Below are 19,831 nucleotides of genomic sequence, written 5' to 3'. Positions count from 1 at the left end.
TTTTTTTTTTTTATCAAATCAGAAAAAACCCAGAAAGAGCACGTGTGATTTGAGCAAGTTGTGGGGAAATGTTGTGATAAAAACAAACAACACGTTCTGCAGTGTTACTGCATCCCCCAGCATGCACCGTGCTCCACTTCCTGTTACGCGTGTAAACAGCGCCGCTAACACTGAGATCCACACGAGCGTCTGCTAGTAAAACACGTTTCTGATCTCGTCTCGTAGTATTTTCTTTATCTCCCAGTGATGTTGAGTTTTCCAAGAAAGCGGAGCTGTTTATTTTTGTGACCTGAATAATCTCTGTGTGAGGAGCTCGTGCTAACAGACGCCAGTGGCTATCAAAACAGATACAAGCTAACCGAGCTTTACGAAGTGACTTTTACTGAGAGGATAAACTGTCTCTGAAGACATGAATAAACGAGAAGGTGAGTCCAGCTTTCTGTTCTGAACTACTCATACGAGGTTCATTGTTGTCACCATCAGCGTTGGGCTAACTCACCAGCTTAGCTAACAACAACACAGATGATCAAACTAGCATGCTGTGTGCTAGCTACTGTGGCTGTACTGTAGTGAGACACGATCTGTATACCGATGTTTGAACCGTCACACAGATGTTTGCCAAAGTGATTTTGTGATTCAAGTTTATTCATGTTTGAGTTAGAACTGGTGGTTCGTTCTCCCTCAGCTATACTCAAAGTTCAAGCTTAGCATTGAGCTCACTGATTTCTTTGACCAGCCCACAACCCAAATGGAGGCAATTTGAAATCAGACTAAAAAGCAATTAAGAAACCAACATATAAAATACTGATCTGGCGTCTACAAGAGCTTTACATTTGACAGCACTCCATTAACACTTACATCATAACACATAACTTTAGACTAGAACACAGGCACATGCACTCGTATGCACACAAGTTCCAAGTGAATGAGTATCTACCTCTGATTTCCAAGATTTGTGTATCTTTCATTTATTACTTTGCAGTTGCAATCAACAACACAATGTGTTTAACTGCACTCTCTGTGGCATTACCTTGATAGCACCTACATATGAATTAAGAAAAGGCTTTCCATTGTTTTTGTAGTAGCGGACTTGGACAGTGTTTGTGGTATCCTTGGTTTTTTATACCAAGATAAAAAGATAAAGATAAAGTTCTCTAAAAAGCCCCCCCTCCAGTCAGTATAAGTGTGACAGAAACGTATTAAGTGCAAACTGCATCATTTCCTGACCTTCTGTTTCTCATGTCAGGTGAAGCATGTCCACGGAAAAATGCTGATTCAGCGTCGGACCGCGACACAAATGCCAACCCATCCTCACCTGTCATTGCTGCTTTCAAAGGTAAATGGATCCTCAGCACTTGGTTTACATTTTTCATCCACATTTCGTTTTGTTTCCTAGTGTTTTGATTATAAGTTCTTAAAGCTAAACCTTGATTCTGTTTTAAAGTCTTTCAGCAGGAGCTTGACACCAAACATGACAAATATGAGCGCCTTGTTAAGATCTCCCGAGATGTTACCATTGACAGCAAGAGGACGATTTTTCTTCTGCATAGAGTGACCAGGTATGTACTTTAATTGTTTTGTTTTTCTGGGAACAGAGAGCTGTTGCTTTTTACAATAATTCCGCTAACATGTTGATATAATCGTTACCATTTTGGATTTTTTAGATTTGGGTTAATCAACATCAGACCATAGATGGTATTTGTAGAATGGATGTTGTATAATTAATTTAAAATTACATGAATCATTAATTCTATGAGGAAAACATAAATGCAGAGATACTCAACCAGTTCCAAAAATCTCACTGAAGAACCAATTCAAAATGTTATGCTCTGGTTTTCCATTTTTGCAAGTGTCCCAGATGCTGAGGATGTTCTGAAAGAAGCAGAAGTAAAACTGGATGGAGTCAGACAGAAAATAGGTCAAATTGCTGAAGAGCTGAGGGGAGAGGACATCTATCAGTTTCACAGAGCCTTCACTCCAGGTGAGTTTTCACATAACTCCTATATTGTTTAAAAAAGCAAACAACCCACAAACATGTGTGATTGTTTCATTACTATTAGTATATTATTATATTATTATATTGCAGTATTGCCTGATACTACCTTGTCCTCTGCATCTGCCTGCTACTCCACCTCTCAAACAGAGCTACATTGATAATGATGAAACATATGCAATTCCAGAGATGTTACTACATTTTACTTGGTATAAAAATATTTTACTTGGACAGAGTTCACATTTTTTTCCCCCCGGAGTTACACATCTTCACTTGTGTAGCGTACTAAGACACAAGTGCCCTCCGGATTCTGCCATTTTACATTTCAGGTCAGCTAGAGTTGTAGCTAGTTAGTTGTAGGTGTTGTTTGTGCTGTAATTGTTCTAGAATCACTCCCTCTTCTTGTAAGGCACTAAGAACAAGGAAGAAGACAAATTAACTACTATAGCTAAATCCACACAGTTGTCTTTTTAGAGCTGAGAAGCATCACTCAAACAAATTGAATATATGAACAACTCCAGACTCAAAAAACTGTGACTTCCACTTCTGCTCTCCCTGTGATGTTTGGCATTACTGGGCTGTTTTTATTAATGTGTAAAAATGCAGACATGCCCATGTGTACATTGAAAGTGCAGAATCTCTTTTTTACACAGTGTTACTGTAAAAAGTGTTGGGGGAGAGAATCGTCTTTGTGAAAATACATTTTTAACTTCAAACAAATCAAATTAAACTTTCATCACTCCGACTTTTGTTTCCAGGCTGAGAAATACAAAGAGGGGATATTATGCAGCCTGTCTTAGGAGTATGACCACTTGATTTTGCTACTGCGAATCACAGTGTTAAAGAAAGTGGTAAAAAAAATTCTGGATCTGCCTTTTGCCCAGATGGGTGATACAATTCAGTGAGTTCTGTCTTGGCCCATGATCCCATCCTTCCACCAAGTTTCATGGAAAGTATTTTTTTGTGTAATCCTGCTGACAAACAATGGGGGGTGAAATGCACAGAGGTGACAAAACCTTCTCGGTGCAGGTAACTAATACATTTTGTGGAATAACAACAAGCATCTATATATTTGTGTTTTTAATCAAGAAATATAATTTAACACACATATAATACATATAATATATAATAATTTCAAATAAACTTGTATAATAAATATGTAATTAAACTGATTACTGTGTTTGGATTAACTATTCAAAACTACCACTCAGGCTAATTCAGTATATTTTTACACACTTGAGTTGTATTAGTGTGATAACAAGTTAAAGTTAGTTGCACAGCAACTTTCAGGAGGAATTCTCTTTGCTCTGCTCTTATCAGCCACAATTTCGTGCTGTAGATTAATCATAGTCACTGATAGTGTGAGAGCGTGACCTTGATGCAGGCCTGGTTATGATAGACACACCCTCTGATAAAGTTTGTTTTTCCCATTAACTCAAAATTAGTTGTTGTTAGCGTAGCCAAAACGTCTGCAGGGTTTCAGAGAGAAACATCACTGGAGGCAAGCGTTAGCTGTTATCTAGCAGCTGGGGAAGTCATTTTTAGATTGTGGTCACTCAGGAATCACTGCTGCATCCTACGCGACGTGACTAGTGGCAGTTCCCACCAATTAGACCGTTCTTTTTTTCCCCATTTTTATCGTCTTTATTAGATTGAGACTGGGCTCGCTACACGGGCTCTCCAGATAATGTTGGCTGGACGAGGAGTGTCCAGGCATGTGTAATGGGTCTGCCTTCTTTATATAAGAACCATTAAAGATATTGTGGGCTGAATCTGAGTGTAATTTCCACTGATAACAGGGCAGTGCAGGGCTTGAGCTTGACCCTGGTGTACTGGTGCACTGCTGGGGCTTTTCACAGGGTTCACCTGCAACTCAGTGAACCGATCTGTGGTCAAACATGAAGCTCAGTTAATCTTCAGATCATCTGCCAACAGTCATTAGGACACTAAATTCAGCATTCTCAACACACAAATACCTGTTTTTTAAGTTGGCCAAGTCACAATCTCCAAATTCCCCAACTGCTGTTCCAGTAAAACCTCACAGCTGGTTTCCCCTGAGTCATTATTTAGACAGCAACTTTTTTTGTGAGTGTCTGTGTCCAAAGGTTACCGGTACTTCTGAGTAAATAACGCAAATGGCTCCTGGCAGCAAACTCAGGAACTGAACTCCACCTGCTCGTCTCATAGCCTGTGCAACCTTTTTATTCCATATCCTGTCCTCCTCAGATTGTATTGTTTTCTCTGGAAGCATGTGTCACAGCTGCAGAGCCACTGTCAATGTTTAGATGTTTTTGGCAGTTTTTGTGTCTAAATCAAGGCTGCGGTCAGGGTGTAAAATACGTGACTTGTATTTAAATTCTTTCGTATGATATGATTTAAAAAAACAACTCTTATATATAAAGACAATGTATTTCCATTTCCTCTCACTATCCAAAAGTGAAGCCAAAAAAGAATTATCTCGCTTTTTGTTTTAGTCCTTGCCCCATACACTAACATTGAGGAGGCAGGATTCATGACCTATACTGCAACCAGCCACTAGGGAGCGATCGAGACACTTTGACTTCACTTCTTGTCATATCGTCCATCTTCATTTACAGTCAGTGGTTCTTACTGGTGCTTGAACGTTGGCACAGTTGAGGAAAACAAGACGATTGTAACAAGGGAGATAAAACTGCGTATTTTAGAGGACTGTTACCATTCTAATCCAGTATCTTCAAAATCAATCTATACTTTTTTTTTTTTAAGTATTAATTATCAGTGATACTTAGAGATCTAATTGGTGCACAGAAGTACGTGCAGTCTCTAATGGGTCCAATCATCTTATTCTTCTGGTATCATAACCTCCTAGAACAAAAATATGATTATTTGGTCTCTTATGCATCAAAAACATGGTTAGTGGTAGATTAACTAATTTATTACATCATCTAAAAGCATTTACACATGTATAACTACTCTTTCAATTATTTAAGACAGGACTCTGTCGTCTGTTCGGCAACTTTATCCTTTATTCATTTTTCTCTGTATAACCAACAGTAGAAATAAAAAATATAATTGTCGACCAAGAGAAATAGTTGATGCATTAAAGTAAAATGTAATTAAATCCTCTGCTTGACAGCCTAATTTACTATTTTTTTAGCAGTAGATATTTAGTTCAAATATTCCCAGGTCAAAGCTCAAATGTAAAGTCGGAGTCAGTTCAGAAATTAACTGGAAAGAATATAAACACATATCTAGGCAAGTGAGTTACGATAACAGAAATCTTTCATGTGAAACAAAGCCTTTAAATTAGAAGACAATGGATGGACATGGTAAACAAAGTATATGTGGCTTTGGCCTCTGTACTCGTGCAAATGCTTTTAAAAACCTCCCCGGGGGCGGTGAAAGTCACTCCGACAGAAGCAGATCCTCCTCGCGGCTCTATGTAGCTCCCTGTGCTTCGCTGCAGGGAGATAGGAGCTCCTTTCAAGTTCAATTGCCGCTCCAAAAGTAAACTTCAGACACAAAGTCTTCCGTCCTGTGATTATTTGATTGTTGTTGACACAGGGCCAGACAACAAATGCGGGGGTCATCCCAGCCTACCACAAAAAAAAGGCCACTGTTGTTCAGTCAAAAGACCTCCACAGGAAACATGTTTTATACGGGTCATTAATCTGAGGTCTAAACTGTGCAGATACATGTAGTGTTTATACACACTCAACAGGCTGAGCTCACTTGATACATAGCGTGGTTTTTTTTGTGAATCACTAGCTCGAGTAAATGGGTAAAATAAGAGCACGCTCCATCCTGTTTAGATTCTGCAGCCAATGTTCTGTGGTTGATCCGTTCTAATGTGATCTCATGCATTAGGGATCCAGGAGTATGTGGAGGCCGTCTCTTTCCTGCACTACATCCGTCATCGCAGCCTCATCAGCCTGGAGGAGATCAACGCCAGACTGGTGTTCATGAGAGCAGAGAAGGTCAGTAGTTAAACTGACTCCGTAGTTAAACTGCCTGCGCTTTGTTTTGTTTTGTTTCCTTTTCTTCAGTTTAATTCCTTATAGGTGGAAATTAAATGAGGTTTGAATGAATTGTACGTGTTTGCTTTTTTCCCCCTGAGTTTGATCAAACCACTGTCATGTCTGTTCACAAAATATGAGGCGACAGCCAGCAGGCACGTATTATCTCAGCTGAGCATAAAGCCTGGCTTTGTTAAAATCTGTTATATTTAGTAAACAGACATGAGAGTGGTGCAGATCGTTTCATCTTTTTATCAGTATGAAAACAGTGACGTTTATTTCCCAAACTGTCAAACTATTTCTTAATGAATATCATTGTAAATAATGTATAGTTCATTTTGCAATATTTCCTTTTAAAGCAGTGGGGATGGCACACAAAGACAACACTGTGTTGTGCTATGTGTCATTATGTCATTTTATCCACTCTGCCTGTTATTTTCGGGCACCTGTTGATGCAGACAACATTGTGGGAAAGCATCGTCATTCTTGAAGAAAATCTTATTTGTGGCTCTGGGCTTTTCTGTAGAAATTCATCTGGACATCGTAAACGTCTCATCTTATAAACATTGATTCATCATCACTCATGTGTGTTCAACCTCCTGGGATTTCAGTGTGTTGTTTTAATTATTATTATTAATATTACTCAACATGTGTTTTTGGCAGGGTGGAGCTGAAACTCTGCAGCCCGGAGCTCAGGTCCTGACCTTCCACGTGACGCCCTCAGACTACCTGCTCGGAGTGGCCGACCTGACCGGAGAGCTGATGCGCATGTGCATAAGCAGCGTGGGCAATGGTGACATTGAAACGCCCTTCCAGCTTAGCCAGTTCCTGCGGCAGATCCACGACGGCTTCTCCTACATTGGGAACACAGGCCCTTATGAGGTGTCCAAGAAGCTGCACACGCTGCGACAGAGCCTGGGAAAGGTGGAGGACGCTTGCTATGCCCTGCGAGTCCGCGGCTCAGAGATCCCCAAGCACATGTTGGCCGACGTGTTCTCCAGTAGGACCACACTCATGGACCCAGAGGAAGGAGTGGTTTAATCCTCTGTGGCCTCTGTTCTCTCTTCTCTGTGGTGTCATTGTCCGCTTCAGCTTTGCTCCACTGTTATTGTTTGTACGTATTTTAATTGTATTTGTTACTGTTTGTTTTTGGAAGTTGTTCCCCACTCTTGCTGAGGGTTAAGGGCAGATCATGTCGCACTTTGTAAAGCCCTATGAGACAAATGTTTGTGTAAATGGGCTTTACAAGTAAAACTTGATCAACTGATTGCTATGTTTGACATGTTCTGAGAAATGCCTGTTAACTTTAATTTTGTCATTACAGTAAAAACAGGGTTACAATAGACAATGGATTTTTTTCTTTGATAATGATCTGTTTACTACAGTTGTTATGCCTCAATAAAAGTTCTGTGCCATGATCTCCTCGTCTTTAAGCTGTTTTGATAAAGTGAATGTTTATTCTTCTTTCTCTCCCTCTGCCCTCCTCTCTGTTACACAGATAATCTAAGGTAGAACCACAGGTCGCCTGCTCTAACTTTGTGGAAGAGGAACATGTGACCTTTGCACATTGTGCATGCCTATTCACTGCCACAGGCCTGCTGGCATATGCACAAACACACATAATCAACATGCTGCCTCCTCATTCTGCTCTCTGTCAACAGTCAATGACGCAAATTCAAAATAAGGTTTGGAGCGTGCTGACGAATATTCCTGGCAGAGAGCTGATATTCTCCCCCTCATATTTTTATACTGTCCAGATGGATGTTTACAGCAGAGAAGCAGTTCTGTGGATGAGTAATAGTCTATAACCAATAATTGTAGCTCTTCATGTTTGAGTTAAGAGGATTTTATTGTTAGATTAATCCTCACACAAATTGTTACTTTATGACCCTGGAAATGCAAAACATCAACTTAGCTTTTCCAGTTACTATCCCCAGCTGGAGCTTTATATTTACCAAAAATAGGATTTTGTGTTATCTGCATGGTTTTCCCTCCATAGACTAGATATCAATGTTATGTTCAATCTGCCACCTGGTGGCAAATAGTAGTACTGTACTGGACAGTCGACTGGTTTCTTGATGGAAATGATTGTATGATCTTAATCTAATGAAACAATACACGAGTTTTGACATTAGTGTTATAATCCATGACTGTAAGAAAAACAGTTTGTTTAATGTGAAAATGAATTACGCAATTCAATCAATGACCATGTTGAGGTGATTCTATGATATATATATATATATATGTATAAAAACACATTTAGGCTGTACAAAAATAATCCTCTATGGATTCCCATGGAGGAAATATTACAAACATGTCATCAAAATATTTTTTTTATAAAACAAACGAAGAAGAGAGAGCAGCCAGTGTTTTTACATGTGAGTTAAATGTCTGATTAAATCAGGGCTGAGGTGTGAATATTAGACATAGAGAGCAGCATCATGAGGATGTGGCTGTTGAAAGATCCCTGTAGAGTGAGATCAAAACAACAACTAAATCTATGTGAAGTCTGACATCTTCTGGGGAAAGCAGAGAACACACTTTATTATACAGCCCTGTGGACCTATTTAATGCTGAGTACAAACATGGTAGAACAATAAATGTGCAGAGGAAGAAAACTGCACGGATCAGATGAAGTGTGTAGGTGGGCATCCCCTCTGTTGTAGCTTGGAACAAGTTACCACGTTTTGCTCAATTCATAGATTCCTATAGATATGTGATGATAATTATGTTATTTTATCTCATTGACACTCACAGTTGAGCAAAGATGGCCTAATATTGTTAGTTTACATAACTTCAGACTACACCAGCTACATATAACAGATCTGTCCAAAGGTATTTATTCATTTCTAAAAGTTTCAACATTTCCCAAAAGCACTCCTCTGAACAATCTCTCTGACACACTTTGGCTATCCTATGAAATCCTAATTTATTCACTGATGTCATAAGAAATGTAGGACGTTTTTCACTTCTATTCCCAGAGCCTCCCCTGTTTGGAGTCTCCCCTGCAGAGGCCTGCCTCACACGTTGAAAAGCCTCTGGGCTGGAGAACTAAAAGTACAATAAAAGTAAGTGAAATTGACACACGAGTTGTGTTTTCTTCACAGACTACAAATATCCTGGAAGCCTCCATTTGTTAGTTATGAGACACGAGGAAACATGCTGGGGCCCTGGGTGGTTGTCCAGTGACGGACAGTTAACTGATTTGTTTGCCAGAGGACATTAAGAGCCTCTAATCTTTAATACAGGGCAGGTGATCTCACTCTGCACTCATGCGTGCGAGGGACTGGATTTCATCCCTTCTGCCACGCAGCTCCCTCTTTTATCCTCCACAGAGTGAGTGAGTGAGGGCTCTGCACTCTGAGCTGAGCTTTTCATCAGCGAGGCTTGTCCATCAGTCTGCAGGCCGGCCAAGCTGAATGAATGGAGCATTTGGAAGGTGGATGAAAAGACTCGGCTCTATGTGAGGTCTCTTCTCATGCATTTCCCTCGCTGAATAAACAAAGGAACACTCTTGTACTTACACAAGGATGTGTTGGAGGGAGCTAAACATGCAAAATAACAGAGATTCTTGCACACAAACAATTATTTGAACCACATGTATAATACACTTCTGTGTGTCAGAGTGAGACTTGTGTATCTTGTGTTAGTGTGTTGAATGATTTTTTTTTATTCTAGCTTGTTGACAAAATTAAACTTACATGTACATACTGTATGGATGATCATATCCACACACACACCAGTATATCCACACAGGGGTGCAAGTGAGCTCAGGGAGATCCGGTGGGTGGGGGGGTGATTTCATTCAAACAAGTGTAGATCTGCACACATCTGTCCACATCACATACACACACCTTTTGCTTTTGTATTGATATTAGTGTCCTTTTTGTTTTAATTGTAACACGATATTTTCAGGTAGTTGTTATTTTCTATGTCAACTTTGTATTGTCTAATTTCGTAGAGGCTTCAATAAAGGCCCACATGGGTCTCCTGCCTCCTCTGCACTGTATATCATTATTTGTCATTTTTTATGTATTATTTTTTACATATATATATATATATATATATATAGCATGTTTAAAAAAATCTGTTGTCGTCTGGGGATGTCATTGCCTCTAATTTTCCATGAATTATGGTTGCCATTGACTCCTGAGTCTGTTTTTATGTGTTAACTGTGTATTAGTATGTGTGTTATGTCCCTGCTTGTACTTATATTTGAAACAACTTCATGTCATTGCACCATGACAGAGGTGATGAAGTATCTCAATGGAACTTTTCTGGTTAAATAATGGATAACAAGTTTGAAACAGCACTAGAACTACAACTATAACAATAGTAGGAATTCTTTTTTACAGTTAATTATAACCGTGAAGTCTTCCTCCAGAAGTCACGATGGCCCTGAGATAACCCGTGCGCAAAGACGAGCAGCAGCAGTGCTCAGTGATGTGTCCGCTGCGGTCATGAGGCGGACTGAAGGAGTCTGGAGTCAAATTCCTGAACACGTAGGAACCTCCTCACGTTGCTCCAACACGACGACGCACGGCGCAGGGGCGCAGCGAGTAACGGATTACTGATCGACCGGTCAACTCACCGATGAGGCACGGATTTTTTTGGCTCCAACTTTACGCTCAATTTACGGATGTTTTCCTCCACGTTTTTGAAACAAGAGAAATGACATGACAACCATCTTTTCCCCCCAGACCGCCTGTTCAACTGAAGCCGCCGGTTTACCACAGATGAGAAGAGTCTGAAACTAAATTCTACAGTTTCTTCATCTGGACATATTGTGGACAAAGGGCCGCGCGTAAAAAAGCCGGTTTTACGCGTTGTTCTATAGCGCAAGAGACAAATAACAATCTGGATTCACTTTTCACCACTTTTCCACAGCGGAAATGAGCTCAAGAGCCGCAGCCTGGATCCACTTCTGCTAAAACATGGTCGCTGTAACTCCGCGTAAAACCGGGATCTGACACCGACTTCTGGCTACAATCAGCTTTTTTTTCCGATGGGAAGATGTTCGCTGGACTGATGGGGCTGAACTGTCACAACAACTCTCTGCTTCACCACTGCGAAGTCACAGAAGGTAAACAACGGGCGTTTTTTCTCCCCCTCCAAACCAAACACTTCTGTTTACTCCATAGTCACCAAACACTGATCTGTGATCTGATGCAGGAGGGACGAGAGCTCTGGATTCTCACTTTAAGTTAATATTCAAATATGAGATTTAAATGAACATAATGGAAAGTACCCATGCAGAAATGGGAATAGAGTAGATGTACATATTGTATTCATTGTGTAAACAGTAGCTGACTGGTCCATCTCATCCAAAACTAGACCTACAGATCAGCATGGACGTTGCACTGTGATGCTTCATGTCACAGCAAAAATCAAGTGTCATTCAGGCTTCAGAGTTCAGAGGCTTCAACACTCAATCTCCTGGATAAGTGATGATAAGTGAGGAATTTCAAGTGGCCAAATACTTGATACAAATACTTGTAAAATACCAGAACAACTCTGAAAATAGATGACAGCACTGGAAATGTGAAGACAAACGTTGTGCTGACATGGTTTTGTCTGTCGTGCACAGCTAAGTAGCACCTTTCACATACACATGTAGTTGTCTGTGATCTAGGTCAGCTCACACAGGATGCCTGTGAGCACCACACACTGAGACAGGCTGGAGTAAACTTACTGTGAGCAAGTTCATGTTTCTTTCTGGTTTAAACTTGAGCCCCAAAGGTCAGGAGCTGTGGCACATATAAAGTTATAGAACAAACTCTGTGATTATGCCATACTGTACATTTTCAAAACTGACCCATAACTGATCAGATCAAAAGTAGGACTAAAACAAAAGTGTATCGATGATCTTTGTAATGTAATCAAAAGCAATGTAACAGAAGTTCAATGGTGAATCACCAATTTGATGGATGCATGGATGACAAACTTCTTGTCACACTCATCACTGACTTTCACTTCCACTTCCTCTGTCACTGTGGTCAGTCACAAGTGGAGAGGTGCTTCTTCAGAGGCTGCTGACAAGCATGTGTGTGTGTGTGTGTTTGTTAGGGAGCTGAGGTTGTTCCTTAAACATTTGTGTTTTAATGTTGTCCTCTACATTCCTCTGCTCAACCAATGAGATGCAGCGTTGATCCAAAGGCCTCTGGGAGGGGAGTGGGGGTCTTTAATATCCAAAAGTAAATAATCGATCATGTGGTTGTCAGTGTTGAACTACTCTAGTCTCCTTTCGCTTATTTATATTTCTGTCGGAATTCCCGACAAACTTTTTTAGCACAAAGCCAGACAGGAAGCAGCAAATGACATACCTCCTCAGCCATGATGTAGATGGCCCCTAAACACACACACACACAGACACACACACACACACACACACACACACACACACACACACACACACACACACACACACACACACACACACACACACACAGACACACACAGAATAGGCCCTGAGGCATTTCCTTCCCCTTCACTGAGAGGAGCTGTCTTTGTGCAATCGAAGCACAGCGAGGATACAGTGACACTCTCTATCATCGAGTCCTCTCAGCTCCTGGGCTCTCTGACTCTCTGGAGTCGCCTCTTTGTTATAACAGACTGTATCTTGACACAGCAGATGGTGGACGATGTGCACTCGTACCTACAGAGAGGGTTGGGTTTCTTAAATTGGTTATGGAACAGCGACCACGTCTGCGAAGTAACACCAATGAAGCCGTAACCTGAGCTTCATTGTAGTGGTCCCGGTGGACAGGAGGCTTTTATTGGAGACTGTCCCACGCCCCACACACACATACATGCACAGCTTATGCACAATGGCAATACCCCTATTTCACTCTCACTTCAAATCCTGCCTTCCTGTCAGCCTATTACATTCCCACTCTCCTTCAAGTTCTGTGTGTTTGTGCCTCTTCCTGTCCGGTCACATGGGATGGTTTAGGAGTGACATCATTGGAAGTCATGGGGGGGTTGAGCGTGGGATGTCATTGCTTTGTGGTGGTCACGGTTTGTCTGAGACCCAGTGTTCCTGTCTTTACATCAAACTATAGACTATAGACTCTACATAAAGATCCTTGATACAATATATAATCCTTTTATAAAATCTATGCTATAGAACTAGAAGATAGAAAAACTGAAATCACACAAATAAAGGATTTGTAGAGATAGTCTGAATGTTTGTTATTGAAATAATGGTTGTGTTGTTTGCTTTTTGAAAATGTATAACAGGGTTGTACAATGACAGTAATAAGACTGATCCCACTGTTTTCTGCACAAATGTGTGTGGCCGTGTGTCCTTAGTGTGTGTGTGAGTAGGAAGAGAAAATGGAGAGCCAGTGGAAGAGGGCGCAGCGCAGCTGTGCACAAAGAGGCTGTTGATTCCCCACATCTCAGCCTGTCTCCTTTTCTGAATCCTGCACGTTATATGTGTTCATCATGTGGAGCTGCAGCAGGTGTCCAGCTCTGAGCACAAACAGATCCTTTATCATCCTGCTTCTTGCTCGATCACTTATCCATGTCTCTGTAGGTTTTACATAATTGCGTTACCAATATTTAAGTTTCTGCGAAGCAAATGATGAATCCAAGGTTAATGTTTCCAAAACTGCTGCTGCCATCTTTGATATTGAGTTTTATAGAATCAAATAATTACTTAAAACAAAACATACTAGAAAAATAAGCACTTATACATACATCAGTGCAAGAACTAGCTAAAATGTCAGAAGCCATCTTTGATATTTAGTTTCAACCTGTTCTTATAGCATCAAATAATTACTTAAAACCAAACTGACGGAAAAATATACACTTTATCAGACGTCAGTGTAATAACTTCCTAAAATGTCAGAAACCACCTTTTGGAAAAAATCATCCAGCCACTAAATATCCAGTATTATGACCTATACTGCTGCCAGCCACCAGGGGGCAGTCCAGATGACTTGGCTTCACTTTTAGGAAGCTGCCATGTCATCCATCTTTATAAAGGCTACAGTCTAGTCTCAACTGAAAAAATGGTCTGAATCTGAATCTTGATAACTCATCACTGCAGTTTTTTTCTGTTTCATTAATGTTCTGTTACTGATCAAACTCATTCAACTTTACTTTCATCCCAAGCCTACAAGGCAAGACAGTTTTATTTATACACAGCACATAGGGATGGATTCCAGGTACAAGGCCTGTATCCCCGAATAGGTCTCCCACAGTCTAAAGTAATATAGTTGTGTTTTCAAATGTAAACAAATTGAAAGTTGACCTCTAGAAGAAGTCTGCATTTTGTCTTCTTTTCCTTTGAGAGGCATGTCTTAACTCAAATGACTGAGTGGCTTTGGTATTTCCCAACAGCTGGAGCAGAGCCCTGGGAAATGTCACACAGCTGCCAAAGTTGTTTGTCATCCAGTTAGCAAGGAGATTCTGGCTTTAAGGGTCGAGGGGCGGGACTGCGTGAAATCACAGAATTTTGTTTTCATCACACAGAGATTGTCAATCATCTGGCGTTTTTAATTCTGGTGCAATTTGATGTCACATGTCCCTGGTGTGCAGTGATTGCACATTAAATCCTGCCAGTTCTATGAGCTCACTGTTTATCTTCCTCATGACCGTGTCGTCCAGCTTAATGGTTAATCTCTGCACTGACAGGTGGCAGAGCATCAGGTGCGGCTGGCAGCTCCGGCCGTAAGAGGCTCCACAGAAGACCGGGGTACATGAGAGGAGAGCAGTCCAGACTACAGCACATGCCTCATGGTCAGGAGGAGGAGAAGGAGGAAGGGAGGACCACTTGCTTGAGGAACGGAAAATCTGGGCGTCACCCTGACCTCACTGAAGCCACCAGCACACAGAGGATGAGTCTAACACCTGCTGTCCAAGTGTCCTTAATAAATCAGCAGCAGCCTGATAAACTCACATGTAGCTCCAGGAAGAGTAAGAGCGTTATCTGCTCTGTTACCCATCCTCTGCCTCATGAGGACTGCACTGCCATCAACGGTACATCCAGCCATCAGGGTCCGTCCCCACTGCCGCAGAGGGATCTCTGGTTAAAATCAACCTCCGCACTACAGTCCTCGGACTCCTTTAACTCAAGCTTCAGTTTCATCCGACAATCGCTCGACTCAAGCCAGAGAATGGACACAACCACTGCTCAACCAGCCCGGGAACGACAACCACTCAATCAGTCAACTAAAGCACCTAGTTCACCTCAAACGAAACCAGAGAGCTTCCCTGCTGATGTCTCCAAGCACTCCACTACTGGCCAATCGCCACCCTCCTGCACTCTCTGCAGCCAGGCCGAGGGAGAGGAGCTGTCGTCAGAAGGGAGGTTTTGGCGGGAATGTATGTGGGATGGCAGGGAGGCCTTGTCCGACCTGCATGACTGCGACTGCCGATCTCTGGACATAGAGCTAACCTCCTCGCTGTCTGTGGACTCGGACACGGCGTCCGCCTCCTCTGTCACCTCAGGCTATGAGAGCGCCACGCCCGCCTCCGACCAAGGCTGGGACAACCTGGTGAAGAAGTACGAGGTGGTGCTGCAAGACTGCCTCCAAAACAACCGCACACACACCAAGGTGGGTCTCTGATATCAATCATGACCTTTCACCTCATTCTTACAACAAATAACATATTAAAATCAAACTTATCAGAAAGATTATCACTTGGACATACATCATGTGATAAGAATGACCTTAAATGACAGACACCATCATTGAGAAAAAACAATTTCATGTGTCCTTTTTTATGTTTGGTCCATGTCCTATCCACTAACATGGAGGAAGCGGTTAGCTATACTGCAGTCATCCACCAGGGGGCAATCCAGATGATTTTGTGTCATCCATCTATTTATACAGTCTATGGGACCATTCTTACCCACTATCTATGAAATTAAGTTTTTTTATTAAAGGTATTATTCATTATAGAATTTCATCAGTGCCTGAGTTTTGAAATTATTTAATTGAATTAACACTTCATAGGCTGTATTATAATGTATTACCACATCATTTATGTTGCAGAAATGTTTTGTCTGTAATCTTTTTTCATTTGGGACATCTCTGAGAATGCACAAGAGTTAACACACTAAACTAAACAAGCAAAGTCTTTGAAATTGTATGTGACAGACAAAAGTTGAACAAAGTAATGTTTAGTTCTGATGGTGGTTTTAAAAATGCATACGCTGTCCATAACTTGCTGACCTTGGTGTCACTCTGACATGACGGGTTTTGCACCCAAACATGTTTTTAGTTTTTTTTAGCCTGTGGCCACTGTTTAAAGAGCATCGCACTTTGGACTGTTGGGTAATGTGTTCTGTCTTCTGTCCGTTGTGTCTCCCTGTCAGATTGAATCCATGATGTTGAAGCTGCAGAGACTCCAGCAGAAGGCTATTTTGGATGATGACTATGACGCAGGTGAACTAAGACTTTGAGCTGAGCCTCTGGTTTAATAAGTAGGTCATTTCATATGATGAGATGCTGTAGCTGTGGATTAATTGAACAGCACCAATGTCTCCCATGTTTTCCTTTCCTTAATTTTTTGAATAATTTTTACACATTCATTGCTTTTATTTCATTCTGAATCAAGAACATGCATTATATATGTTATCTTACATGTTTCAACAGGAGGATGAACTGAGAGTTGCAAAGTTGATATAAAAGCTGTAGCAGCCTCACATTATTTCCATGGGATTCTAACCCTCAATTATCCTGAGGTTTCACTCATGATTTGAGTCTTTGATTCAGTCACGATTTGACCTTTGTGTTTAAGATGGTGGAAGAAGTAATTTGCTTTTATTGGATATCTCGCTAACTGATTTAGAGTTGGATTATGTTGAAATATGTGATAAAAGCATGTGAGGGCAGAAGACCATGGATTGATTAGCACAGAAGAAATGGGTCGTTGTTCACTGATTCATGACACACAAACCACACCCAGTACCACATGGAAACTTACTGCAGACTTTAGTGACATATATTGAAACTTCCCAGTGAAATATAACTAACCAGAAGGTTTTGATTTCATTTTCTATTTTCGTCAAATTTTTGCATTGGGGGTATTACCATTATCCTCCAAATAATATCATTGTTTGGAGAGGTGATGCTTTATTAGCTGAATCTGTATTGGCTAAAGGGTTGAATAGTCTGATCTCGCTTCTCTCGCTTTGTGTCTGTATCTAAAAGTGTGGAACTCGTCAGTCAGCCATGTCAAACTCAGCCTCAGAAACCAATGAATGTTGCAGAGAGCAGGTAAAGCTAAATCAAACATTCATTTATGTATTAGAAAAACCTTGAGGCTTATTGAGCTTTGTGGACAACGATTCATGTTCCATCATTCACTCTTATTTGATGATTTAACCCGAGAGGAGAGACCCAGCCACTCCTCAAACCAAACAAATTTAATCTGGACTCTTTTTACATCAATGTCCAGGAGCAACCACATTCATTTAAAATCCGACTTGACCCGCTTTTTCCATTAGTTGGCCAGAGGAAAGTTTATTTTCAAAACAAGATTATATTCTGACCCATTTCTCGAGCCTTGTGACAGGAATAAATACGAACATCTGCTGTCGAGTTCCTGAAGACCTTGAACTATTTTGGCGCGTGATTCTATGTGGGTCAGTGTGTCTTGTCAGGTGTTCTCTGTTTGTCTTTTGATAGTATACATCACAAACCCCCTCTCTGACATTTTGAACTGTATCAGAGAAGTTCAGCTGTTTCCCACCATCGGTAATTGAAAAATGTCTGTCAGCAGGATGCCTGAAAAACATAAGAACGGATTTCTGCGAAATAGACTGAGACAGATGATTAGATTTTCTTTCTGATCATTATCTGGATGTTTTACCCCCAGATTCTTTTACTCTTTTACTTTTACCATGACACCACAAGAGAGGGGTCATTCATTCAAAACAGGGTCAAATAACATGAGGGTTTGAGAATGAACAATGTCTTGTCTGCTTAGTCTCTGTAAATCCTTCTAGTGAGAGCTAATTAGGTAATTGAATAAGGAATGATGTGTGTAGTCATGTTATTTCAGTGAATGCAGCCTGGTAATTTGCTCTCTGCACAGCAGTATCTACATGAAGTTTCTACATCAACTCTCTGACTTGCTGTGCTGAACTTTTTGTCTTGCACTTGATGCTGCATGTTCATCGGAGGATTTGTGTTTGTGTGAATCTACAGCCGAGCGTTTTGGGAAAAAACTGGAGGAGCTGTGCAGTGAGCGGGGAGCTCTGCAGCTGGGTTTACCCTCCAGACAAACCAGCGTGGCTCTGTTCCTGGAGCGGCTCAGACAAGTGGTGCACAGCGCCCTCCAGAGGGCAGACTGCAGCCAGCACAGGTCAGTCTCGCAGGCAGTAGTGATTCCACGACGCCTCTCTAGTGCACACACAACTCACACTGGTCACATTAAAAAAAAAAAGCATTGTTATTCGGATATTATTCTCATCGGATTGATGAGGTTAAAACTGTGATAGATTTTGATATTGGAGTGTGATATTATCATTTAATTTGATAACTAAGAACATTTACTGAGGCACATACTTGCGCTCTGCTACAAATCAGAATCAAATATTGATAGAAGGATACTTTCAATATCAAAAGATATTACATTTTTTGTCAGATATCACAGAGAGAAATGGTCACATCAGAGAAGCTGGAATCAATTAATGATCATCAAAATCCAAATATAATCCAATAAATTTTCTCTGGATTGACTAATTAATGCATCGACTAATCATTGCAGTTGTACATTAAAGTAATACAAACACTAATTCAATGAATCACAATCCACTATTATAATATACATCTTTCTGAAACAACTCATTCTGCATTATTAGTAGTTTTAATTGGGCACTATATGTCTATTTGGATTTAAGGTCTTTTGTAAATTTGTTTTCATAAGTAAAATATATGACACCATCTTCTACCGAGTGATGATATTTCCAGCACAGTGAATGATACTATGAAAATTGTTTCATCTTATTTTATGAAAGATTTTATTTGCTACTGGTTTCCACTTCTATCATTTAATCACAATCCGATTACATGGGGCATTGCAGTACAGAAGTCAACACGTTGCTAGCTCTTGTTATAATTTGTTTTTTCAAAGATTTCTGAGGGTAAACTGAATTTATGTTCCCCCATTGTGACGGAGCAGTCAGGGAGGGGATTTCAAAAATAGCTCCTGTAACAGGAAGGGAATCAGGTGGGGTCCCTCCAGAGGGTATCCTGAACAAATACAACCTAAAGCTCACACAGTAAAGTTGTGTTAATGTGTTTCCTCTTCATACCTGTATCTCACTCACAAAGGGGGTGTGAAATATGGATGTAAGGTGTGTTAAATACAGTTTAGAGAAGTCATGATACAAAAAAAAATGGAGACACCAGAGACTGTATTTTTGTTGCACATCGGCAGGGAGGGTGCAGAACCTGACGGGGGGGAGCGGTGTGACTCATCCCAGGGTCAGCTGCTTCAAAGAGATCGTCTGATCCGAGAGAAACGGATGGTGGAGGTAAATTCAGCTCACGTTATGTCACAGGAGCTGACGATGGTCTCTGCATTTTCCTTCTTCACACATGAAAAGTTACTGACATTTCTAAAATACTCAGAGTTGCCAATAGCTCAACAGTGAAGTGGCGAATCTCATTATTAATACTCATAATACAAATCTTATATTGCTACATTATAATACTGATAAATGGTAATTTATAGAAAGATGTGTGCCGTTTGTCGCTTCAGTTTCTGCTCTTACATATATAAGCTAAATCTACTGATTTAGATTATTAAAGTGTCATCTCATTTGATTTATTATGATCTTAAGTAGCTTCATACAAATCATACAAGTGAATGAGAGTGTTGA

General features: G+C 40.7%; 2 protein-coding genes across 3 annotated transcripts in view; both read left to right on the top strand.

Annotated features, from left to right (window-relative positions):
* The first annotated feature begins 106 nt into the window (after nucleotides 1-106).
* On the top strand, nucleotides 107-7,406 carry tsnax (translin-associated factor X). The gene is made up of 6 exons (XM_020087599.2): nucleotides 107-425; nucleotides 1,247-1,336; nucleotides 1,445-1,559; nucleotides 1,851-1,981; nucleotides 5,840-5,949; nucleotides 6,652-7,406. Exons 1-6 carry the CDS (start codon nucleotides 410-412, stop codon nucleotides 7,027-7,029), a joined length of 840 nt encoding a protein of 279 aa, XP_019943158.1. The 5' UTR covers nucleotides 107-409; the 3' UTR covers nucleotides 7,030-7,406.
* Nucleotides 7,407-10,440: 3,034 nt separating this feature from the next.
* The window catches only part of disc1 (DISC1 scaffold protein), a 43,301-nt gene continuing 33,910 nt past the window's right edge, over nucleotides 10,441-19,831 (top strand). For both annotated transcript variants that reach the window (XR_011246053.1, XM_069538834.1), the window contains exons 1-5: nucleotides 10,441-11,071; nucleotides 14,629-15,551; nucleotides 16,316-16,385; nucleotides 18,153-18,309; nucleotides 19,387-19,483. Coding sequence is in view for 1 of the 2 variants with exons in the window: in XM_069538834.1 (XP_069394935.1) it covers nucleotides 11,002-11,071; nucleotides 14,629-15,551; nucleotides 16,316-16,385; nucleotides 18,153-18,309; nucleotides 19,387-19,483 (1,317 nt within the window). In the remaining variant the exon portion in view is untranslated. The remainder of the gene's footprint in view (nucleotides 11,072-14,628; nucleotides 15,552-16,315; nucleotides 16,386-18,152; nucleotides 18,310-19,386; nucleotides 19,484-19,831) is intronic.

The sequence above is a fragment of the Paralichthys olivaceus genome, chromosome 14 (assembly GCF_024713975.1).
Source record: "Paralichthys olivaceus isolate ysfri-2021 chromosome 14, ASM2471397v2, whole genome shotgun sequence".
In the NCBI taxonomy this organism is placed as follows: Eukaryota; Metazoa; Chordata; class Actinopteri; order Pleuronectiformes; family Paralichthyidae; genus Paralichthys; species Paralichthys olivaceus.
This window is presented reverse-complemented; position numbering and strand designations above follow the sequence as displayed.